The sequence below is a fragment of the Barbus barbus genome (assembly GCF_936440315.1).
Source record: "Barbus barbus genome assembly, chromosome: 40".
NCBI lineage: Eukaryota > Metazoa > Chordata > Actinopteri > Cypriniformes > Cyprinidae > Barbus > Barbus barbus.
The window spans coordinates 13,262,912-13,289,610 of NC_136718.1; the positions used below are offsets into that span (position 1 = coordinate 13,262,912).

A 26,699-nucleotide genomic window follows, 5' to 3' on the forward strand; every position below is an offset into this window, starting at 1 on the left:
TAAATGTTTACTTTGTTTTTCTTGACTAGTGCATTAAAAAACAACTTTAAAGGATTTTCACCACAAAAATGTTAATTCTGTCATTCTGAAGTTGTTGAAATACTATGGAAGTCAATGGCTGTCAACAACTGTTTGGTTACCAACAGTCCTCAAAATATAGTCTTTTGTGTTCAGCAGAAGAAAGAAACTCTTACAGGTTTGGAACAATTTGAAGGTGAGTAAATGATGGCAGAATTTTCATTTTTGGGTGAACTATTCCTTTAAGATTGTTTCACATCTTGGTAAGCTATATTCTGCCCACATATACCGCTTATATCTCTTCCTTACAGTAAGGTAGGGCGGACTAAACAGTGTTCAGGTTATATGTTTTCCCACAGAGATAAACTGTCATACTTTTGCTTTCCCTCAATGTCTTGTTGATATTTCTTTATGGCTCCAAAGCTTAACACCCTTCTGTTGTAACTGTCCGTGTACCTCTGTCAGCATCTTGGTTTCTGGACAAACAAGCTGCTGTTTGACTGTGTGGGTTTACAGGGCAGTTTTTGTATATCTGACTTCTACTGTAACTTCCGCTAGTCATCATAAGCAAGTAAATATCTTGACATGTTGGTTTGGCAGTTGCAATGAGTCACTTAAATCTATCTTAATTGTTTTTGGGAGTTACAATAGCAGGGCTAAAGACTAAATTAGACTATGTACATTGGAAAATAGTGCTAACAATGTGTAATAATACAGTCAGAGACAATGATGGCTTTCTCTAGGGTTTAATTTTTAACTGTGGGAGATTCCCCAAAGGCATTTACAGTTGATGCTTTCTGTTTCCTTTTTTGTCTATGTAAAATGTATCCCCATGGACTGGTTTCATGTACTTGTTCATTGACAGGAAATCTACTTGCAAACATTTCCTTGTTGAGAATTATCTGCTATATACTCTGTATAAGAGATCAACCTTATGAACAACATGTCGGTTTATATTTGCATTTATTGTTCTTCATATAGCACTCTGATTTAAGCAAGAGGTGTGTTTAGACCATGATGCACTTCATAGCAGAGGAAACTTTGAGAGTGTTTAAAGCAATTGAGGAGAATTGAAACAGAGAAAACAAGACACTGGGACTGCTGTGTCATTGCAAATGTATATCTTAGTAAATCAGACTGTAGAACTAGAAATAAATCTGTTACAAACTAGTTGAAACTGTGGCTGTGAAAGGGTGATGTGGTTTTGGAGCTTGAGATTACTGTGAAAGTTTCATGGCAGGGTGCCAAGGGAAAGTTAAAATGAGTAACTAACAGCTGTTGTTTTACCCTGGTTACAGTAAACTGTGCATTATCTCTGTTTGATCTCTCTCAGTGTGTATGTGCCTGTGGTGCAGTGGAGGAGTAAGGGTTTCCCCGCCCTCTGAACAATAGCCTGGTTGTACAGACTGAACTGAGGCTCTGCTGCTGGCTCTGCTGCTGGGCTGGAGATGGAAGACGCATCTCCATCCTCTGTACTCCAGCGGCATGTTAATACACAATCAGCTTCTTGTGTATGACAACCTTGTTGCAACGGATGATGATTTTCACTTGTGCGTGAATCTGTTTTCTTTGAGGAATCGCACAGTATGGCCCCATCATTCAAAAGCCACTGTTTGTTCAGTGATGTGAAGTGTGGTTGAAACATGGAGAAATTTTGAGGACAGTTGTTATGGAAAGTTTGCATCTTTTTTCTGGTGTGGCTGGAGGTTGTTAATGCTGATGGGAGCCGGCATGTCTTGACAGCAAAATCCTGTGTCGGACCTCATGTTAGCTTATAGAGGAACAGAAATAACACTGCAACATGAGTAATACAAGTTTCTTTCAGAATGTTTGCTTCTTTTTAAAGACACTTGTGGAAAGGAGAGCAGGGCTTGACAGTGAGGGGTTCACAGGGCAAGTGTGATGGATAGATTTTGGGCCCAGAATTGCATTGTCATTACGTTTGCTGATTTAAGCCGTGCAAACCTAAACATTTGTATTCCTGTGATGTACTGAATGTTGTTTAACAAGGTACATATTTTGTTAGTTCATACTTTCATTAGTAATCAAACCCATGACCTTGGTGTTGCTAGTACCGTCATTTACTGTTTAAGCAACAGGAATGTGTAAATTTTACTAATTTAAAAATCAAAAGTTTAAATCATAAAAACAAAAATCAGAGTAAAAATTATATTACGTGCTAATTAAAATAATATATTTATCATATTGAAGCATATTTTAATTAATAAATCAGCATATTTAAATAAACATTCCTAGGTGTAGTTATCTATCTGTATAGATGATTTGTGATAGATATCATTTAGAATGTGTTGAAAGTGATAAACACATTTAATATGGTTCAAAATTTTGTAAGATTTTTTTTTTCTTTGGAAAGTTAATACTTTTATTTGGCAAGGATGCATTAAATTCATTGTTGTTTGAACATTGTTACAAAAAAAGTTACATTCTTTAAAAACTTCCTTTGAGCTTTCTATTCATCAAAGTGTCTTGAAAATCAGTGCTTTATGGTTTTCACAAATTTATTAAGCAGCAAAACTTTTTCAAAATTGATAATAATATGTAATGTTTTTTTAAGCACCAAATCATATTAGAATGATTTCTGTAGGATTATTAGACTTTAACAGCTGGAGTAACGACAAAAATCATAATCACGATTATTTTGGTCAGTATTGTAATCACGATTATTTATTTAACCCAGTTATGAGTGGACTAAATAAAAATAAAGTCCTCAGAATTATTGAAAATAATTAAACTGTCAGTAAAAAAAACAAATGACAAATACAACACAATAAAATATGCAAATAAATAAAATGTGCTTTAAGGGGGTTTTAATGCAAGTCTAAAGTTTTGAGAGAACAGCCTACAGAAATGAATAATCAAATGTAAAAAAACAGCATAGTCTTCACTGTAAGAATGAAACTTTCTTTGTTTCTTATTGAAGCCACTGAAGTCCTTCAGTCAAGAGCAGTGAGTGATTTTCTTTGTATTTTTTTATTAATATTAAGCATATAGTGGGTAGCAGGAATATAGCCCACTGTCTTTTTAAGAGTCGCACGGTTCCAATTTACTGTTACGCATGTATTTTAATTCTCAACTCTTTAAGTGCATTTATTACATAAACGACAAGGGTTTACGTGAATAATAACTAAGCTCCACATTTTGACAAAATTTTGCATGTATTTGACCGTTTAGTCGCGCACTTTGAGCTAAAAGTTGACTTCTCATGTCCATGTTCTGTTCAGTCTCCACAGAACTCCTCCTGAGGAATAGCGCAAGTTCTCTTTTGCGCTTTTAAAAACATGAATAAATCTAATCAACTTAAATCAAGCACGTCCCATTTTGCTAGTCACGTTACTTGATTTTACTGATTTGCACATGAAATTGGGCTTTTATGGAGGAACGAAAGCACACCGATGGAATGGGGCGCAATATTTGTTTTATCTCGATTACTGCATTTTCATAATCGTTGGAGACCGAAACCATATTTAGAATAACTGCACAACTCTACCTCCATAGACAGCAAAGGCACAATCAAGGCACAGAAACACAGGAAGGACATTTTTAAAATAGTCCATGTGACAGCAGTGGTTCAACCATAATTTTAGAATACTTTTTGTGTGCAAAGAAAACAAAAATAACGACTTCATTCAACAATTATTCTCCTCCACGTCACCCTAGCGCCATTTTGGAGAGTATCACGATGCATGCGCATGCTTTCCTCTGAATGTAAACAAGGCACAGTGCATGCGTTGTAGCTTCGCAAAGCTCTGTTTGAACCACTGCTGTCGCATTTACCATTTTAATAATGTCATTACTTTTCTGTGCCTTGATTGTGGTAGTACCCTTGCTGTCTGTGGAGGGTCAGAGAGCTCTCAGATTTCATCAAAAAATATCTTAATGTGTGTTCTGAAGATGAAGAAAGGTCTTACGGGTTTGGAACGACATGAGGGTGAGTAATTAATGACAGAATTTTCATTTTTGCGTGAATTATCCCTTAAAGGGTTACTCCACCCCAAAATGAAAATGTTGTCATTAATCACTTACCGCCATGTCGTTCCAAACCTGTTAAAGCTGTGTTTGTCTTCGAAACACAATTTAATATATTTTGGATGAAAACTGGGAGGCGTGTGACTGTCCCATTGACTGCCAAGTAAATAACAATGACTATGTTTACATGGACATCAGTAATCTAATTGTTTACCACAATCTGAATAAGATAATATTATGATTAAGGTGTTTACATGAGTTGCTTTTAGAATAATCCTTTCATGTTCCCGTTTTACATGTTATAGTACATAGATCGATTAATGGCATGCGTCATTACGTAACCACGTGACGCCATCTGACGTCCCCTCCAGAATTTCACATATAAACATATAGTTAGTCTTCGTGATGATGCCATATACAGTTTTGGGTGTTTCATTTTTTATTTTATGAAAGCTTCAAGTGCAGTTAATTATTTGTTCGTGCATATAGACGACGGCGGTGTTGAAGCTCTTTTATTTTTATTTTATATTTAGTGGTCAAACGGTTGACCACTGCCGTGTGTGGATCCTGTTGCAAAATGTGGCGAAAAGTCCAACACGATGGTTATAGTTTGATTAAGGTGTTTACATGTCTATACTGCACTTCAATAATGCGACTAAAACAGGAATACTCCACGTCTTAATTCGATTTGTCTTTACTTCGATTATGACTTAAGCTGGATTAAGGTAATCAAAAATCTCTGTTTACATGGTAGACTCTTAATCAGAGTATTGTCTTAATCGTATTAAAATCAGAGTATTGATGTCCATGTAAATGTACTGACTGTCAAGGTATGAAACGCATCGTCAAAATAGTCTATCTGCCATCAGTGGTTCAATGTGAACTTTATGAAGTGACGAGAATACTTTTTGTACGCCAAAAAAATTTAAATAACGACTTTATTCAACAATTCGTCTCATCTGCATCAACGTAGCGCCATTTGACGAATTGTTCAATAAAGTCTTTTTTTTTTTTTTATATATATATATATGTATAAATTATTATGCTAAATTAATATAAACGCTAAATTCTGACTCTACCATCTGAATGTAGCAGCAGAAATTGAGACTCATAAGACCAGGCAACGTTTTTCCAATCTTCTATTGTCCAATTTTGGTGAGCCTGTGCAAATTGTAGCCTCCGTTTCCTGTTCTTAGCTGACAGGAGCGGCACCCGGTGTGGTCTTCTGCTGCTGTAGCCCATCTGCTTCAGGGTTCGACGTGTTGTGTGTTCAGAGATGCTATTCTGAATACCTTGGTTGTAACGAGTGGTTATTTGAGTTACTGTTGCCTTTCTATCATCTCTAACCAGTCTGCCCATTCTCCTCTGACATCAACAAGGCATTTTCGTCCACACAACTGCCGCTCACTGGATATTTTCTCTTTTTCGGACCATTCTCTGTAAACCCTAGAGATGGTTATGCGTGAAAATCCCAGTAGATCAGCAGTTTTTTTAAATACTCAGGCCAGCCTGTCTGGCACCAACAAACATTCCACGTTCAAAGTCACTTAAATACCCTTTCTTCCCAATTCTGATGCTCGGTTTGAACTTCAGCAAGTTGTCTTCTCCACATCTAGATACCTAAATGCATTGAGTTGCAGCCATGTGATTGGCTGAGTAGCAATTTGTGTTACCAAACAATTGAACAGGTGTACCTTATAAAGTGGCCGATGAGTGTGTATATATAATCATCTTAATCGGACCAGTGAAAATATTGGCAGGACACATAGAAATCTGACCATCTGGCCCAGCAGAAAAAAGAGGATGATTTGTATGTATCTGTCAAGCAGAACAGGTAAAACAAGCTAATTAGCTAATTTGCATGTGGATAAATGTGATCTGTTTCATTCTGTCAGCTTTTCTCTCTGATATCACTGTGCTTGAACAGTTTCCTTCATGCATCATGTGTATTTTCCCACCTTGTTGCTGTGTTTGGCCTTAAGTACTTTCTGCCCCAGCGTTTTCCTTAATATCCCCTCAAGGATCACAAGAGGGCCCCACGAAGAGCGAATCATCCCTCAGCCCGTCACTGCTGTCTACGGTGTGAGTTGAATGCTTCATTTCCTTTCTTTGCTGACTTTCAAATTTAGACAATTGATTTCTGACTGCTGTCTGGACTGACGTGAGGTTGGGCGAGCAGGACTGATGATGTTTGAACAGTACCATAGTGAGGAAAGTGGACGGGTGGGGTGTTTTTTTTTTCTGCTGAGCTGGTCTTTCTACTGTTCCTGCATCCTGTGTTGGGTCAGAAAGCCCCTTGTTCTGGGAGCCAAAGGGCTGTGTGATCTCACCCGCCCCTTCTCAGCACAGCAGCACCCCACCCTGGAAAAGCCCAGGCTGCTGGGTAAGATGCGTAATCTCTGCAAATAAGTGGGTCATTCTCCACCTGCTGATGTTGCTGACAGCAAGCTATTCATGTGAAATTTCAGGAGTTAAGTTTAGACTGACTGATTGTCATTCAATACATACGGCGTATGACCAAGGTGATGTTTATTTTTCTGCAAGCTTCCAGATGAACATGTCTGGCTCGCAGATGGCTGTTCCTCAGCCCTCACAGTAGGTAAAAACTGGCTGCTTTCTGTTTGAAGCCTTTGATCTGTGAGGAAGACGACAGGACTGAAGGTTTCTTGTTTTCTTTAATGAGTTATGGAGTAGCTCGGGCTGCAGTTTCTTGCCGTGCAACCACCAAGTTAATCTCATTATCAGTTTCTGGCCCGCATTTACAATTTATAATTACAGCAGCAACTTTGAAAATCCAGGGAGAACTGACAATGACACTGCACTCTCTCATATGCCTGTGTATGCGACGATAACGGACCGTAACCGCTGTTGCTGCTGCTGTAATGAGTATTCACAGAGGAGTTTCATGTGGTGGCTTATTGCTATCTACAGGTAAACAGAGCTTGCTTGTTGTAATAGAAACAACTGGACCTGTAGTATAGTTGTATAGAGTACACAGGAAGAACGCCTATTTTCTATTGTTTAACACCGTTTAGGCTTTGTTCACAGTTAATTCCACTCTGAGGAAAGCTGCCTCAAACTATGGCGTTTCAGTTTAACGTATTTGAAAGTTTGGGATCTAAGATTTCTCTAAATTAATACTTTTATTTAGCAAAGGACAGATTTAAAAGTGTAAATATGGATATTTATTATGTTAAAGGGTTAGTTCACCCAAAAATTTAAAGTTTTACCTAACCCTTTAATGACATTTATAATGTTCTGAAAGATCATGTGGGACTGAAGACTGGAGTAATGGCTGGTGAAAATTCAGCTTTGATCTCATAGGAATAAATTACATTTTAAAATGTTAGAAAACAGTAATTTTTCAGCTTTACTATTTTTGCTGTATTTGTTTTTTATCTCGATAAAAGCAACCTTCGTGGGTATAAAGAGACTTTTTTTTTCAGTATTCAACATCTCCTGTTACAAAAGTAAAGAGGGTTTGCGAATGTTGTTTCATGTTGACTTAAAAAACAGTAATGGTTGTTTTGTCTGACTCTTCAGTGTTGGCACAGTTTTCCCTTTGTTTTCTCAGGTACAGAGACCCCCTGGCCCCCCATATACAGCACATGAAATCAACAAGGGACACCCGCCAGGTCACGCCTCCTCCCCTGGACTCTCTCAGGTATCAGTTTCAACATTATCCACTGCGCATCTGTATGGTCACCCTAAAGGCTGGGAGGCAGGAGGAGGGGTGAGTCCACCCACACAACTGCCTGAGTCTTTCTGTCTGTCTGAGTGTGCCTTTATGTGTTTGTATGCTTGGTAGGGCTGGGCAATATATTGAGTATTTGTAATACTATTACAATATAAATACAAGTAAGCAACATTCTGACCACTGCAGAGATCTTACTGCAATTTTAATTTGAGTTAATTTTTCAAAAGCATAGTTCAATCAAAAATCAAAATTCTGTCATCATTTACTCACCCTCATGACAACCCATAAGACTTCCATTCATCTTCGAAAGACAAAGTTTTTAATCAAACCTGAGAGTATTTCTGTACTTCCAATGAAAGTCCATTCCAGCAAAACTTTGACACTTCAAAAAGTTCATGAAGACATCATAAAAGAGATTTATATGAATCAAGCAGTTTAATCCAAGTCTTCCGACAAGACATGATTGCTTTATATGATGAACAGATTTAATGCAGTTTAGTACATGTTGATCTTCCACACTTGATGTGCTTTATGTATTTGCATTGATCAGTGTTTATATGTGAATAAAAGCCTAAAAAATATTTGATCCTCTTATAAAACTTATCAATGACAGAATTTTTATTTTTAGATGAACTAACACTAAGTCATAATACTCTGGACTACTTGTGTTTGTTGATTTTCATCTAATTTTAAACATTATTTGCAAAAAGGATCTGGTAAGTTTGATTCATTTCTATGATTCAGTTCAAACTGTTTCTGAGTCACTGAATGACTCTGAGCTCTGATTAAGCTATTCATTTCATATTAATTAAAATGTGTCTGTATATTGCAGCACTTAAATAGTTATATGTAATTTTTTTTCTTGTTCATTTAGTGTTTCAACAGTCTGAAAAACATTTTTATTAACTTTCATTTTGGATTAAAAAATATGTAATCCCTTTTAAAGCAAATATATAATACCGTGATATATAATGAATATTGTCAAAAACCTCAAAATGCTGAAGGAAAAAAAATAAATTTTTAGCTATATTTCCCAGCCCTAATTAATGCCTGCCACAATTAATCAGCACATGCACATCACTGTTTGGTTGTCTTGTTTCTCACAGATACATTACACACAGGTCTTTAGAGGTCAGATGGAAGGTATTTCACATAACTAGACGCAGATGTCAAAGATTTCCTATGACACACATGATATAAGTAATTGATTTCTGTGGTAAATAATGTCTGATCTGTAATAACACTGATTTCTTAGACTGGGTGTAAAGCCTAGCATGTTCGCTTGAGTTAAGACTGATTTGATCGCTTTTTTGTACTCAGCGAAAATCTGTTTGAGATCTGAGCAGATAGGATTGTAAGTTTACATAATCTTTGGGAACCTGCTGTGCTGGCTGTCAAAACAGAAAGCAGTGCGACTTCCTGTGATGATTAAATAAAGCTGAAGATGCTTGACATCCCAGTTCGCTTGACTTCTCTCTCTGCTGTGGTGTGCTTTGAAATGGTCTGTATTGTTAATATTCGGCATACCCAGAATATACATATCTGGGTATGCCGGATGTTCTCTATCATAATTAGCCTGCAGGGAAGATTGTGTGTGTCATTGTGTAAGTATGCTCATTACTAGTGTCCGTGGGTGTGTAGAGATCGTGCTTTGTCACTCAAATTCACACACAGCCACTCGCGCACATGCACTCTGTGCCCATCTGACTCTGCCACAGGAATAGAAAGTCTGTCAGGGTGACTCAGCTGTTCTCAAGCTTGTTATCTGTCTGAGACCAGCACTCACATTCCCACTCCAGTGCGACTGCCTATTAATAGGCTAAGTGCTCCAGAGGCTAAACCTTAATTACGCATCTACCCTTTCCTCTATAAAAACCTGTGCATGTGAATGCAGAGGAAGAATCGCTGAGGTTTGTGGATGTCAGAGGTGGATGGAGATTTGGGCTGTTCGATTATGACAAATTATAATCGCGATTATTTTAGTCAATATTGTAATCACGATATTATTCTACAATATGACAAACTGTATATGAATGATTTAAAGATAGCGATATCAAATATATATTTTCTGTAAATAAGTTTGCTATGACATCTACATTTTAGAGACCAGCGAAATGTCACAATTCTCAATAGCAAGGCAGAATACTATAGGGTAACTACTATGAGTAGGCTAAAAAACAAAAACAAAAAAAGTCTTCAAAATTAATCGTTTTTTTTTTATTTTTTAATATCGATTCTCAAAAGCCGCAAATCGATCTTTTCCAGTATTTATTTCAGCAAACATTTAACACACAATCTGATTAACGTGAATCTTATCATTAGGCTTCTCCACTAGATGCCACCCTCTTATTGACCTTGCGCGATGTTACAATGGAAACCCTGTCATTCATTCAGTGCTTATCATGGCAGAGATACTGTTGACAAGAACCAAGAACAAAGCAATATGCGTGATTTGCAATGCTCTTGTGAAATGCTAGAGTAATGCTACAAATCTGCAGAAGCATTTGATTTCCACAGTGAATGAATGGCGGATGGCACAGACATACTGTTTTGTTTACTACACCCATACTAAAGCGCGGTCCATGCTCACGGTGTTTACAGGCTCTGCCGTCTCAATATATGAAATCCAGCTGCTCTGAAAGTCACTTTGTTAGCATTTTACTGTTTTATTTGAGAAAACTACCATCATATCACATACACAGCAGCTGCAATTTCTTCACGGCAACCCGTCAAAATAAAAGCTTGGTTTAACGTGAAGAAACTGTGACAGAAATATATTAGCTTATTGTGCAGTCTTAAGACTCAATGTAACAACAATACTACTACTAATAAATGTTTATAAAATTATCTTTAAAGGAATAATCACGTTTTATTTTTCATTTTAGCAGATGAAACTGACTGTGCTTTTATATATATATATTTTTTTAATGTAAGTCTAAAGTATTCTGTTAACAGCTTGCTACAGAAATTGAATGATCTAATGTAAAACAACACTGCATAGTCTTATAACAATTAAACTTACATTGTTTCTTATTAAAGCTAAAAAATCCTTCAGTCAAAAGCAGTGACTGATTTTGTCTTTTGTTGTTTGATTAATATTAAGCACACAGTTGACAATAAGGAATGTAGCCCACTGTTACTTTAAGAGCTGCACGGATCCAGTTTACTGTTTCACACGTACTTTCATTCTCAGCGGTTTAGGTTTATCAAATACATTTATGTAATAAATATTACATATGATACATTACAAACTGAAGACGTTTTAGGAAAATGATCCCACATTTTTGTGTGTATTTGACCGTTTAGGCACGCACCTTGAGCTCAAAGATGACTTTACATGTCCATGTTCCGCGCATGCACAGAAATCCTCCCAAGAAACAGGGCAGGTTCTCTTTTGCGCTTTTAAAAACATGAATAAATCTAATCAACTGTAATACATCAAGCACGTCCCATTTTGCAAAAATCACGTTACATGGTTTTACTGATTTGCACGTGAAATTGGCATTTTATAAAGGATAAGGGGGAAAGGGGGTGGAATGGGGCGCAATAATCGTTTTATCTTGATTTTTGTATTTTCATGATCGTTGGAGGCCGAAATGGAAATTGAAACTATATTTTGATTAATTGCACAGCGCTAATGGAGATATCAGCTGTTTAGTGGTTTGAGGTCTGATTATTGGTAACAGGTTTTATAACTAGATGGTATTGAAAAATCAACACAGATGAGTTTTTTTTTTTTTTTTTTTTTCATGTTTGTGGCACTGATTCTAGAGAATAAGCATCCAACACTCAAAGATGCTAAGCATTAAATCTTGTTATGATACAATCAATGAATCATTAAATATAATCAAAATTGTTCTGGCTGCATGCAAAAACAAACATACAGCTTAAAACCCAGTGACACATATATTGTTTTATATGGTATTTATTAAATGTTGAATATAAATTACACTACACTACTGTTCAAAAGATTGGGATTGGAATTTTTATATATTTTTGAATGAAGTACGCTTAACAAGGCTTCATTAATTTGACCAAAAATATGCTGAAATATTATTTTAATTTTTTTTTTTTTTTCTGTTTTTCAAATGGTAATATATTGTAAAATGTAAATTTATTTTTTTCAGCAGCCATTTCTCCAATCTTCAGTGTCACATTATCACATAAACCAATATAGCATTGGTCAAAAACCGTGTCCCAATGGCCAGACATAGTTTTGATGTTGTGTTTTCAAATTTTACAAAAATATTGTGCAAAATAAGATTTTTTTTTTCTTTTACTTTTTAAATATTGAGTAAGATTTGCTAAATAAATATTTGCAGTCGGCGCCAATAGCCTCGTGGGCATTGTGCCGGTATGTAGTGCCATTGCGCTTCAGGCATCCTGAATTCAAGTCCAAGCTCACAGACCTTTCCGGATCCCAACCCCACTTCACTTATTGTCTACATACGGTCATAATAAAATCATATAAAAAAATCTATCATCATAAAAGGCAAAAATGCCAAAAATAAATCTGTGAAAAATAAAGAATTAAATATTTGCAGCTGCATCAGTCATTAAAAAACTTGTAGTGGTTGACCACTGTATAAAAAACCCCTCTATATATTGCTTTTGCCAAATCCTTTTTTTAATCCTCTAAGGAAAACCGAAAGGTTTTAGGTTCAAAGCCAACGCTGGGCACCCCACAAGCCATCACCATTCTTCCCCTTGAGCAATGTAGACTAACGGCAAAATAAATGTACTTTAAGTTGCTTTGAATGAAAGCAACTGTTCTGCCATCCTGTATAGTTCAATATCCCAAACCCAGTGGCACACAAACACTCACGTCTGCACAGGACTACGCCTCTATTTCTCGCTCCCTTTCTCTGCCTTGAAGGCAGCGTTGAGAGATGGCAGATTTGTCAGTGTCAGCAGACCGCAGTGTTTGCAGCGGCAGGGAGTGGACACACTCACTCTGTCACCCACACTCATGCAGTACACACTCACTCAGCTGTAGGGATTTTATCAGAGAGGGTAGAATTCACATCCGTCCTAACTGCTTTCTCTTTCTCTGCCGGTCTCTACCCGACCTCACTTGGACCCTGTGACTCTGCAGTCTCCATACACTCCGGGGCAGAATGCCGGCACGACCCCTCTGGTCTACTCTCCGCCAACCCAGCCAATGAACGCACAGCCTCAGAGCCGCCCGGTGAGTGCCTGTGATTCCCTGTCATCTTCTCAAATCAGACTTCTGTTAGAAATGCTTCCTTTCTGCTGAATGCTATGCTGTTGTTTATGGTGTGGTTTGTTTGTCATTAGTTGCTGCTGTGTATATGGTACATATAACATACCTTGCGTCATTACTTCCTCTCGGGAAGTGCGCTGCATATGCCATGCGCAGCTTGTGGTTTGTGTTTGTGGATGATCATTCTTACCTCTCACTTCTTTCTTTCTCTCTGATTCTCCCCCTCTGCCATGCTGCTCTTTGTGTTCAATCAGTTTGCCCCTGGGCCTCGTCCTACCCATCACCAGGTAATGTACGCAAATGCATGGCCTCCTTTCTCACACCTCATAAGCTTAGACTAATGTACCGCATTGATCCTGTTCATTGCGATCATTTGGAGAGATTGTTTACAACTCCAATGTACTCAGGAATGAGAGCTGGAAATGTTGTCATGGGCCGCAAAACTGTCCACTATGGCGGTGGTTCATATCAGCCTGTGGCCTTGAAGTAAAAAAAAGTTGGGAACCACTGCCATAGTGGAGAGTTTTGAGGCCCGTGACAACATTTCCAGTTCTTGTTACTGAATTGAAGCCATTTTTTAAGGATTCATGTCATGAGAAATCAGCTATATTGCAAACACTAAATGTAAAATTGCATAATAATTTCTTTAAATAAGGATTTTATATTAATAATATTTTAAATATTTAAATTTATATTGCTTAAATGTGATCATTGAACTTTAAGCGGCTATGATAATTTGACGCGAACACGACATGTTTCAAAATAAAAACGCAATTAACTATCACCAAATAGCCAACATGCCAAGTGTTGTTTCAATATACTGATGATGAATAATTAATATTTTGTGTGATTTTTATGGTGTTTAAATCATACCTGTACATTCACATTTCGGCCAGAAAAGTTTTGGTGGCATTTTCTCTTCATATTACCTCCATAATGCCTGTAATAACTTGGTGTTTACTTTATGTAACGGCTAAAATTCTCGTGTTCCACAAGCGCCACCTTAAAATAAAATAAAAACTAAAAAAGCGATACTTCTATCCCTTGCCGGTGTCCCTGCCCGGTGGAGTCGCACGGTAGAGTTGATGGTCTTTACACTCTTCGGTCTTCACACTAAGAGGGCTTCACACGACGACTGCCGCGACCGCTGCTGCGGTATAATAACCTTTTTTATACCAATCCAACAAATCACCATTTCAATTCAGCTGGACCCACTTTCCTGTTTATCAACTAAAAATGGCCAAGCAAGTGCACACACTGACAAGATACGCGATACAGTACGAGACCAAACGCGATTTCAGCACCCCTCTCAACACAGTAAACAAAATAAGTGTTTCCTAGCAATTTACTCAGACAGCATTTTGTCTGAGGCAGAAAAAACAGAGAGACAAATGTGATTAATCTATCAAAGAGGTTTAGAATGACATTGATCTGTAAAAAAGAGTGAACTGTACCTTTAAAACATCAAATAGCAACACACTTAAGTCTTGTAATGTGTATAGTTTATTAGACTGTTTGTTTGCTATTGTGAGCTTAAACTGTTGCTGAAACTAAATAAATCCTTTTGTTCAGAATTAATAGCCAGGTGTGGGTAGTAGTTCTTGTCTGTATTAGTCCATTGTAAGCTTGACTAGCTACATGATCTGCTACATTCAGGGATCACCCTGTCTGGCTCTTTAAGCAGTTTTGACACAGACAGAAGCGCACACATTCAAAAATACACGTGAAGGAACACACTGTTCAGCAACGTATGCAGTTCCGATTTGTGTAATTTCATTGATCTTTGTAGATTGCTGGGATGTGTAATTCTGCCTGAGTCCACAGTAATGACATCTGAATCTTAAGGTCATGTAAACATCATTAAGTTAAGGTCAGAATTTAGGCTAAAGGTTCTTTCTCAGTGTCAAGTGAGCATTCACTGTGTAATGCAAGGAATCTCAGCCCTTTTTTATTAGAATTTTCCTTTTAAGTAATTGAACCTTTACATGAACAATGAATTGAATAATTAAAAAAAAAATTACATGGCTTATTTAATTCTGTATTGACATTTCTTGAACCCCCTGTGCATTTAACACTATCACTGTGTCTTCATCTCGGTGTGTTGTTTTTTGTCTGAATTATTATCCTGTGATTCATCCCACTTACAGTGAGCTTTGAACTTCTGTCTCTTTAAATATTGTCACAGGAACTTGTTTCTGTTCAAGCCTATTTATCTTCCATCTCGTTTTATCAGTTTATTGTGAGCGTCTGTGAGGGTTAGCGGATTTCAGGTCCCGTTTCTTGTGTGTTTCCACATAACGATGATGTCACTTGGCTACCTAAAAAGCAGAGCATAGTTCCCTCTTGTTTTGTAAATGGCTTTCCCTGAAGGAAAGGCTCTTTGCATGCTCTGTACTGCAGATCTCTCCTTAAGAGTGTGTGTTAGTCTCTCTCTCTCTATCCTTCCATACCAATTAGTGCATTATCCCATTAGCTTCTCTCTCTTTCCTGCTTCAATATTCAAGGGAGGATTCAGACCCATTCAGGTAATTTGCAGTCTTGAGGAAATTGCATGGCATGAAGTCCTCTGTTTCTCTTTCCATATCATCTTCCTGCTTCCCAGCCCAGTCAACTGCACTGCAGCTACCCACCCCAAAGAAGGCAGAATCCTCCATTTCAGTTTACCTCTCCTCTGTATATGTTCATGTTGGTCTGATTGATTTTAAAGTGCTTGCTGTATTTTTATTTTGTTAGGGTTGCATGTCGACTGGTTTGGACTGTTGGAACTGGTTGTCGATGGGTGGATTCACTGCTCTGCAATGTTGTAATGCTCTAGGAAACATGACTGCTAAAATGCAGACATTGAGACTCTGTGTGACTGTTATAGGAGGATTTTCATGCTGCTTTTCAGCTGTTAGACGTTGATTTCTAACAGCATTAATGTCTTCAGTGAAATTAGTGGCATGTTAATGTTTTTTTTTATTGCACCAGTGGTAATAAATACTATTAAAAAAAGATGCAATTAAATTGTTTTAATTAAAACATATGGTTGAGTACGATGAGAAAAAGCACTGCAAGACATTATGCACCGAAAAAAAAGAAGAGAAAATTCAAAAAACCTAGTATGTTGAGGATTGATCTGCTTGTGCTGGAAGAGCAAAAACCTGGTGAGCTGAATCGCTTGCTTTGCCAGCAGGTTAATTTGCAACACATACTATCATTCAAATGTTTGAAGAATGATGTGTTTGTGTTTTTTGAAGAAAGTCTCTTATGCTCACCAATGCTGCATTTATTTAGTCTAAAATGCATTAATATTCTGCAATAGTATTGCAGTTTAACAAAAAAGTGTTTTCTTATTAAATATATTTCAAAATGTCAAAGCTGAAATTTCAGCTGCCATTACTCTAATCCTCAGTGTCAGAAGATCCTTCAGAAATAATTCTAATATACAATATTAATAATAGTTAAAAAGTAAAAAAAATATTGTTGTGCTGCTTAATATTTTGTAGTCCAGAATCTTTACTGCCATTTTACTTTTGACTCCTGGCTCTAGATCCTGAAGTTGACATTTTTGGGCATGTTTAAGTATTATTTGTGAACCATAAACTGCTTTTACAAGCTGTCACTCATGACCCAAGAACCAAAGTTTCATTAACCATATTTTAACATAAAAAGAATAAATTGTGAAATAATTTAATGATGTGATGAAAGAGTATTAGAGAGATAATATGCTGATTGTTGTCTAAAACTGGACAGTATCATTTGATTAAAACAGCTTTTAGTCTTTTCATTAAAAGCATCATTGTCTCTGTGTATGATAGAATGGTCAGAAGCAGATCTGTCCCACTTTGTCCTTACAATTTATGTTTAAAAAAAAAAATAAGCTGCTTAGTGGAGTGATATTAAAATAATCTCTAAGCTTGTAATGTTAACTCAATATGATGTGGCATTGAGACTGTCAAGAACTCTGAATAAAATGGACCACAGAACTATAATGTAGTTTCAGGCCAGGGATGGAAATTTAGTTCAAAACCAGTCAAAGCATTTAAGAGGCAAATTATTACATTCAGACTTAAAGAAGTTCTTAAATTACAACTAGTTTTGTCAGTTTTAGTTTGGTTTCATTTATTGCAGTGCATCACAAATTTTTCATTGAATAGATTGGATATGTGTATTTTACATTTCCCTTGGTTCATCTACTGTACCATCTTTGAAGGATACCTGTGATGCTTGGCCTAAAGAAGTTATCTTAAAATGCATCGTCATGTCGCCTACCTATTTGGTATGGCTGCTGGTTCCCGATCATCTGTGGCAGTTAGAGTAATGATGCATCTGCAGATAGTACAGCCACTGTTCAAAGAGCAGCATGCTGACTGTCCTTAAGGGAACTCTGCTCTTTTGGCCACACCCACAGTCTCCAATTACTGTGTGTTTTGGTGCACTGTCAGCATCAGAGAGTTCAAGAAAGATTGTTTACCTGTGACGAGCTTCTTCCATCCGCTTAATAATGAAAATCCTTTTCACATCACCGTAACTCACTGCAATTTAGGGTATGCTGGTTCAGACATTGTAAATGTTTGGGATCTTTTTAATTAAAGGTTTCTGACTGATCATTCAGTCTCAAGTGAAACGTGCTTCATATGATCTATACTTGTTTGTTTACATTTATTAATTTAAGAATTTAGCTCACGGCTGTAAATATATTATTTTTTTTAAACAGAAATCTTTACTGTCACTTTTGTTAAATTAAATGTGTATTTCCTGAATACTTGTGTTTTTTTTCTTTCATACTGACCCCAAGCATTTGAACAGTATATTTAAAAAAAACAAATCAAAAATAGCTAAACCTAAAATTTACAATATGGAGCCAACAAGCTTTTCTGAACAGACTTCTGTTTTCCATACACACACACACACACACACACACACAATGATAATTGTTTAAATGTGGTTGTCACTCCTAAAATGTAACAATGTGACCTTTTGTATATAAAACATAACTCACACATTTCCACAAATGTTAATACACTTATTTAGTGGGAAACCAGTTGTCAGTTTGTTTGGATGAAAAATAACGATTCACTGTTGTTGTTTGGCATTGGTACATAGTCACAAGTGTGAGAGCTTGTGTCAACAGGTCTATTTGAGGGATTTATTAATAGGAAGTTCTCTTCATAGTAGCAAATAAGCTGCTTTAGTTAGCTAGTTCTCTGAAAAGAAAAAGCACCCTAATGTGAAACCATTGTAACTGAAGTCTTTATACTTTTCTATTGTTTTAAGTGCATGTTAGGATGATGTGTTTTGTCTTTGTTTCTTGCATGCTTTTAGTTAAATAGTTTTACAAATATGTTTACTACTTCAGTGGACTTCGTCTTAGATACACAACATGGCTGAAATGTTACACTTATCGGTTTGCCAGGGTTTCCAAAGGTGAGCCACATAACTGATCTCTCCTCTCTCTCCTCACAGTTTTTCCATAGGACGCAGATGCAAACGGCGCGGTCCACCATTCCAGGCAACAACCCTCCCATTCGGCCCACGTCTCAGACCCCCACAGCAGCGGTCTACCCCCCTAATCAGCCCATCATGATGACCATGGCTCCCATGCCCTTTCCTTCCCCACAGACAGCGCAGTACTACATCCCTCAGGTCAGACGGCACAAGACTGCAGACAGGAATCATATTACACTTATCATATCTGGAGTGTGTGTTTTACATCAGGATGTTTTAATGTGCTAGACTTTGTTTGTTGTGTTGTTTATGTACAAATTTATGTTTATGTTTGTTTTTTCTGGTTAATGTATTGTTTGCAATTATATTTCACTCATTTGTAATTCTACAGTACCGTCAAAGTGCTCCTCCATATGTGGGCCCTCCTCAGCAGTACCCAGTCCAGCCCACTGGACCCAGTACCTTCTATGCTGGACCCAGTCAGGACTTCCCTACACCTTATCGTGAGTTTAGCACCCTCATTTCCTCCTTGTCGGTCATCTGTGGATTGCTGTTGACTTTCTCATGTAGTCTGCTGACTTGCATTGATTTGCTGTTTACTGTGTTAATGTTGTACAGTAAATCAATTTTTAGAATGAAAAACAGTATTTTAAGATTGATCATGCTGATGTGAAAGTTGGTCATATTCATGTGTTTTGGTTCTTTTTTTTTTTTCTTTTGTAAAGGTTTTCACAATTTCACTAGCTGACATGTTTTCAGAAAATTACGAAAAATGTGGCATACGATTGCAAGGAGTTTACTTTTATATGATAGTTTTAAAATAAAACTTGTAAAAATCGATGGTGATAATAGGCAACACATTTCATTATCGAAGTTCAAAATTGTTTTTGGTTTTATAAATTTTTTATGTAAAGTTATGTAATTGTTATAAAAGCGAAAAAAGTTATTATATTTTACACTTTGTGCATAAAATGTATAGCAGAGCTTACATTCATGTGTTTATATTTGTTTTTAGATCCTTTAATTTTTTATAACCTTTAATGTCATTATCGAATTTAAAACAGTGTTTTGTTTTATACATTTATATACTATAAAGGGTTTTTTATTTTTCATTATTGCATTCTAAACCATTTTAGCTTTTTTGTTTTTTTTTTATATACGTTTATACAATTGTTATAATTTTCTTTTTTGATTAATTGTTTATATTTTAAACTTTTTTGCACATAGCATAGCCTGCATTCATGCATTTATATTTGTAGTATGGCCTTTAATTTGCATACATATTGAACATTGAAATAGTTTTTCAGCATATATAGAAATTAAAATTAGGCTTTGTTAATTGATTAATCAGAAATAATCAACAAAATTATTTATTTTGGTGTGAGTTATTGTTAATATGGAACTTGTTGTCTTGTGTGGTTTGTGAGCAGCAGGACCTCCCTACTATTCTGGGCAGCCCATGTACACACCATCTCCATCCATTATAGTGCCTACACCACCACAACCTCCACCTGCTAAGAGGGAAAAGAAAACAGTGAGTGTCATCATTGCGTACATCGAGTATCTTTATAGCAGTATGTAACTGGACTGGACTGTACTGGAATCCATAATGCCTTCAGGAAATTTGTAAAAATGATCATTTAATTTCTGTCTCTTTATTGTCCTCCAAGATCCGCATCCGAGACCCCAACCAGGGCGGCAAGGATGTGACAGACGAGATATTATCAGGGGTGGGTGGAAGTCGGAACACAACCCCACCTGTGGGACGGCCCTCCTCCACTCCTACACCTCCACAGGTAAGACGGCCAATCACAGAGATCAAACCAAACACAAAAACCCATATGCACACATACAGATTTAGCTTCATATTGCTCCCTTTTTAATTTCTGTACCTTAGGAATCAGCTCTTATGCCTTGAGGCAGTAAGCGACCATCCAGAACAGTAAAATCCAGTCTGAACACCATAACAACCCCACTGACTGACTTTGTAGCCACACTGCTGAAGTTTCCATTCCTTTATAATCAGGAGTTTATCTTCTTACCTAAAACCACAGCTTATGTCTGTGGGTCAGCACCTTTACTTAAGAGTTTGATCTTTTACCCAGAAGCCACCAATTTTATGCTATGCACTTTTAATGAAGAACTCTAATGAATACTCTTAACTTTTTTCCTGTGGAAGTAAAAGACTATAAATGTTTATTTTTTTAGAATGAAAGAAGTTTCAATCTTGCATATTCTGTCACACGTGTTGTAGTTCTGCCTCATGATTGTTTGTCATCCTGATCCCTGTGTGTTCCCTTTACAGTGACTCCTCGTCTACACACTCTAGAATATCCCTCGTCCTCTCTGTGCCTAATCTAAAACAGGGTCCACAGACTGCAAGGGGGTGCAGGGTGTCCATGTCAAAAGTGATATAACAATATTTTATGAAATGTATTTTAACAGGAATAAAAAAAAAAATCCAGTCTTTTAGATCGATAATCTAAAAAACATCCTTCAAAAGTTTGAAATCAGTAAATATTATTATTATTATTTTTATTTTTTTAAGAAATTAGTACTTTTATTCAGTAAGGACACATTAAACTGATCAAAATACTTATTAAAGACATTTATATTATACCAAAAAACTAAAATCCTGAAAAGATGTATCATGGTTTCCACAAAAGATATTAAGCAGCACAAGTGTTTTCAACATAAGAATAAGAAATGTTTCTTGAGCACCAAATCAGCATATTAGAATGGTTTCTGAAGGATCATGTGACACTGAAGACTGAAGTTATGAAGTAATATACTAAGGATTTTCATAGTCGAATCTGAATTTTCGAATGTTGACTGATAGCCGAATCATATGTTTGGGGGCGGGGCAAAACACATTACCAAGAGTCAAGTCAGACATTCGACAGTCATAATTACTGACGTTAATACACAGGGAAAATGTGTAACGGACGCCTTGCAGATACAAAATAATGTTTTATGTTTTGATGAAAATATAGTTAACATTAAACGTCAGCGAAACCCTAAGAATCACAGCTTTTTTTTTTACAGTAGTGCTCTCATTAAAACATTATGTATGTGACAGTAGTTATTAATGTTCTGCATTTCTGTTTTGAGCTGCGCATGCTGAAGATAAGTAGAACGAAGCATTTGATAGCAGGTTCTCAGTCAATGGGATGTAACTCATCATTTATCTCATATAGAATACACTTCGTGATTTATAACATAACGTTAATATTTACGACTTATAGGCTATCTGCACAAAATCCCCTGAATGCAGATAGTGAACGTGTCTGTGCAGCTCTGCATGAACTCCTTTTGTGGACGTGTTCTTCATGCAACAACGTGCAGAAACACGGCAACTAAACTCTAAAAATTCATAGCGTTTTATTATAATAGTGTTCTCATAATGTTATGTATATGACCGTCCCAGTCCCATAGTTATTAATATTCTGCATTGTTGTTCTATGTGAGACAATGAGCACCCCCATATAGCCAAAATAGCATGATCATAACACCTCTGCGAATATTCGACTGTGAGAATGGCTTGTCCCATCAAAGCATCGAATATTCAACTACTCGGGGTCACCCCTAAAAAATGTTAAAATAGAAAACAGATCATTTAAATTGTAGCAGTATTTTAGAATATTACTTTTTACTGTATATTTGATTAAATAAATGCAGCCTTGGTGAGCAAAAAATATATTTTTTCAAAAACATTTTAAGAAATCCTACCAACCCCAACTTTTGAATTTGTTAATAATAATATATATGTTAAGAATTATTTTATTTGTGTTGTATCTTTATAGGGATTTTTTTTCTTATTAGATTGCTCACTACTTAATTTGTAACAATATTATTATATATAATATAATATTTATTATTATAAGTGCTACATACACATATAAATATGAATTAAATAATTAAAAATGTTTCACTTCTATTCTAACAGAATAATGAAGGATGCTGTTAATTTAATACATTAAGTTAATAGTTAATAAAGAGCTAACAGATAAAACCGAGTCATTTCTTTTAACTTTAGTCAAAGTAAAATTGTGTGTGTGTATGAATGTTTATATATATATATATATATATATATATATATATATATATATATATATATATATATATATATATATATATATATATATATATATATTTATTTTTATTTTTTATCAAAAAAAAAATTGCATTCAATTTTAATTTTAACTTTTCACATGCAGTATAAATTAGTCTATGTACAAGAGGGATCATTTTTGGAAGATTTTGCCAGAAAATGGGTTAAATCCCCCTAATCTAAGGCACTGTCCCTGTAGATGGAGCACTCTCTATGTTTTGACACTTCCTCTGTCTTCTCTCCCTTAACGTTAACAGTGTTCGTCTCTCCTCTGCTCTCTTTCCCCTTTTTCGCCCCATGTTTCGTTCATTTGTGCCCCTCTTTCTCTTCTCCATTCTCTTTATTATTCTGTTTTTCCCGCTCTGTCTGTGCTGCATATGTGCTTGTGCCTTGTGTCTCTCTGTTGCTAGTTTTTATGTCACCCTCATTATCCTCACATTATCTACCTCAAATCCCAGCAGCTGAACAGCCAGGTAGCGGATCACGGGCATGCCATGTATAACGTGGACAGCGCCCAGCACCTTCCTGCACCCATCGACTTGAAAGCAGGTCAGGCTTTGCAATAATTGCCACCTTCTTCCCACAGGTTCAGAGCAGTGGTCCTCAACTGGTGGGTCCTGACCCAAAAATTGGTCACAGGTCTGAGAGTTATAGACAGCAGGGAAAAAAACTATCCTAAATTAAAATAATAAAATGCAAGTAAATACTGTAGGCTTATTAGGACAAAATAATTCTCATATCTTGTTGTTGTTGATGTCAAAGCCTTTATTGTATCTCTAATGTGTTTTTGCATCTATTAATTGGAGGAAACTCACTCAATTTGGTAGATGTCAGCCTGCACTGGTTCGCATGTCATGCACTTGTTTTTAAAACCGTGAAGGTATAGTTTTTGCATTTCATGTCCAATGTAAAACCTGGGTCCTGAAGCTAAAACAGTTGAGAACCACTGATCTGTTCTTAAACCTTTCAATGTTTTTGAGGTTATGTAAAAGGTCACATAAAAGCAAACACTGTATGCTGCACAAATAAAAATACATGCCTTTTTATTTATTTATTTTAGAGATATTAAAAAGCACAATTTTCATGATTGAGTAATTTTATATAACCCCAACAAAATTACTGCAAATTATGTTTTTTATTCATTTATTCAAGTATTTTATTATTTACATAATATAAAATATAATTGAATTTATATTTTAGTTTTATTATATTTTATAAATTTATATTGTATTTTATTTAATTAATGAAAAGAATCTACGCAAATACACGGTGGTGTTTAATTATTAATTCATTCATTTATATTTTAGTATTTAATTTAAGCACATTAAAAAGTTTAAGATCAGCACTTTCATGGTGTTGCTTAATTTTATATTGCCAACAAAATCACTGCAAATACATTGTGTTATTTATTCATTTATGTGTCTTTAGTGTATATTCTATTTAATTTTTAATAATTCTTTATCCCCAAAAAATTGATAAATTTTCATGATGTTGCTTACTTTTTATTGCCAACAAAATCTGTGCAAATATATTGTTATTTATCCATTCATTTTTTATATATTTAGTGTATATTTTAGTATTTAATATTCACTTAGAAATTCTTAACATCACTTTAAAGCCGTTGCTTTCTGTTACATTGCCAACAAAATCACTGCAATACATTGTACATTTTTAATATATCACTTTGAAATTCTTTGTGATAATATATGATTCTCACCAAAACCATGAGGAAACTGTGAAGTGAATTTCTGTATTTTCAGGATTGTATCATAGTATTTATTCTATCAGTTTATATAATTCTATCAGTTTATATAGCTCTAATGCATTTCCTTGTTTACTTTATGGCTCTAGATGACAAGCCAAAACTAGAGTTTGCCTCACAAAGATCTGCATCTCCTGGATTGCAGCAGCCAGAGACTCCATTGGAGAGAAGAGATCCCAGCAGCCCAGTCCAGACGCCCTCTCCCCCACAGAAAACTGAGCTTCCTCCCTCCGGTCCAGAGATGGCCTCAAGTGTAGCTACAGCCCCCACTCCTTCCATACCTGCCTCAACAGTGGAGTCAGCTGAGCCCGTCCCATCAGCTGAGCCTGCCCCCACTAAAGCTATCACACCAGAACCTGAAAGCTCAGAGCCAGAGAAATCCTCCTCCGAGCAGCCCTCACCTCAGAGCCTGTCAACGTCCCTTGCCCAGCCTGAAAAGGCCATCAATGGTGCTCCCGATGCTGCTCCCTTGAGTGAAGACTTGGAATCCCAACCCAGGGAAGTCTCTCCATTGCTGCCTACTTCCCAGTCTCCCAGCCCGGAGCCCAGGCCCATCACACCGGCCCTGGAGGCTGAGTCTGTGGCGGGAAAGGCGGATAGCCCCTCGCCCCCTGCTGAGAACAGCACTGGTTGTCCCGTCACCCTTTCCCTCTCCACCTCCACTACTGCTGCTATCTCCACCACACCTGCTCCTCCTCCAGGCCTCGCGCACACAAGTCAGGTTTCTGCAGGGTCAGCCAAGAGACCGTCTACAGGAGCAGAGCTCAAGGAAACAGGGAAGGAGACAGAGGCCTTGCCGGACAAGAGAGGCGAGCCCTTCTTGCAGTCCAGAAAAAGCTCAAGTCAAGGTGAGCAGTCAGAATATATGCCTAAGATGAATTGCCATGATGTGGGGGTCAGTCGAATAACACAAGTCTTTTCTTTGTGCAGCTACATCTAGTGCACCAAAGTCTTGGAAGAAGCCAAAAGAGGATATACCTGTAGGGCAAGATCAGTGTCCAGAAAAAGAGGTAAAATAATTTTGCATGTGCTTTTTGGGTCCATCATAATGCATCTAGCTTTTATCATATTAATCTATTATAAATAAAGTAATTCATTATAATTTAATCACAACAAACAAGCATTTTTCATTGAATGAGACGCATTATTTTTTATAATTTATTTTTATGTAGTGTGTATATAGACAAAGATAGAATTGCACTTTGAATATAAATCAAATTTATTATTTTATTTAATTATACAAATGTTAGCACTAACATTATTATAGTGAAATTTTAATATTGGTTGGTCAGGCTGCATATATAAAAAGCATATATATATATATATATATATATATATATATATGTGTGTATATATATATATATATATATATATATATGTGTATATATATATATATATGTATATGTGAGTTCCCTCTCTAAATGTGTCATAGTAAAATACTATTTCAATTTTTATTTATTTGAATTTAATGAATAAATGGTTACTGATGATTATTATTATTATTATGCAAAAATTCATAATCATGACAGACCTTTTGTTTGTATTCGTCTCCACATGCTACTTATATGTGCAGCAGTGTTTCAAGAATTTGAATGTGATTTGACAAATCCAGTTGCTTATATTCAAATTAGTTTAAGATGGGCTTAAAATGTGTGTGTGTTTGGTAGGAGGACATGGATCAGTCCTCTATGGAACCTTCTGCAGAGAGCCCCAGTCCTCTTCCTGTGGAGGTGGAGAGGAGACCGTCAGCAGGAGCTGTGCTTGAGGAGAATGGAGAACAGGAAGTAGAGCCTCTGAGAAACGGGGCCGAACATGCCTCTGAAACCGAAAGCAGTGACAGCATGCACCCGCCTGCAGTCAAAGAGCCACTGATCAAAGCAGTGCCACGTAAGGACATCTCCCTACAACCCTCTCTAGTTTCCTGCATGTGTATCTGCCAGGTTTTACCACTGAAAGTGTTGCTGCTCTTCTGCAGAGCCTGCAGAGAAGAATGGAAAGAAGCAGTATGACAGAGACTTCCTGTTGGGCTTCCAATTCATGCCTGCATGTGTGCAGAAACCAGAGGGGCTTCCTCCCATTTCTGATGTTGTTCTAGATAAGGTCAGACAATATTATACTGACAGTTCATTAAAAAGGTTAAAACAATAGTTCTACTATACGAACACATTAAACTGACAGCCCTAGTTTGAACATATATCTTGTACAGAGCAACAAGTTGTTCTTTAAGAGATGACTAATGTGTTTCTGCTTCACTGAACAGATTAACCAAAATAAACTATCCATGCGGCCAGTAGACCCACGTGTGATTTCCAGAGGCCCAGATTTCACGCCAGCGTTTGCAGATTTTGGCCGACAGATTCCAGGAGGCAGGGGAGCACCGGTTCGTCCCAACTTCCTTATTCTCACACTCATGCAAAAAATTTCTTAAACGCCTATTATTTCTGTCTGTACTACATGATTATTTCTGTTC

At 36.5% G+C, this 26,699-nt stretch overlaps 1 protein-coding gene across 4 annotated transcripts in view; it reads left to right on the plus strand.

Annotated features, from left to right (window-relative positions):
• The window catches only part of LOC306859110 (eukaryotic translation initiation factor 4 gamma 3-like), a 41,690-nt gene that overhangs the window by 1,506 nt on the left and 13,485 nt on the right, over positions 1-26,699 (plus strand). Inside the window, exons 2-15 of one of the 4 annotated variants that reach the window (XM_079399956.1) lie at positions 6,027-6,087; positions 7,580-7,738; positions 12,798-12,890; positions 13,181-13,213; positions 18,375-18,554; positions 18,748-18,859; positions 19,787-19,890; positions 20,027-20,152; positions 22,926-23,016; positions 24,319-25,077; positions 25,160-25,239; positions 25,897-26,116; positions 26,205-26,329; positions 26,490-26,609. In XM_079399956.1, coding sequence (XP_079256082.1) covers positions 6,027-6,087; positions 7,580-7,738; positions 12,798-12,890; positions 13,181-13,213; positions 18,375-18,554; positions 18,748-18,859; positions 19,787-19,890; positions 20,027-20,152; positions 22,926-23,016; positions 24,319-25,077; positions 25,160-25,239; positions 25,897-26,116; positions 26,205-26,329; positions 26,490-26,609 — 2,263 coding nt within the window. Of the gene's footprint in view, positions 1-6,002; positions 6,088-7,579; positions 7,739-12,797; positions 12,891-13,180; positions 13,214-18,374; positions 18,555-18,747; positions 18,860-19,786; positions 19,891-20,026; positions 20,153-22,925; positions 23,017-24,318; positions 25,078-25,159; positions 25,240-25,896; positions 26,117-26,204; positions 26,330-26,489; positions 26,610-26,699 lie in introns of all 4 variants that reach the window. The other 3 variants (XM_079399955.1, XM_079399957.1, XM_079399958.1) reach the window with 3 other exon arrangements.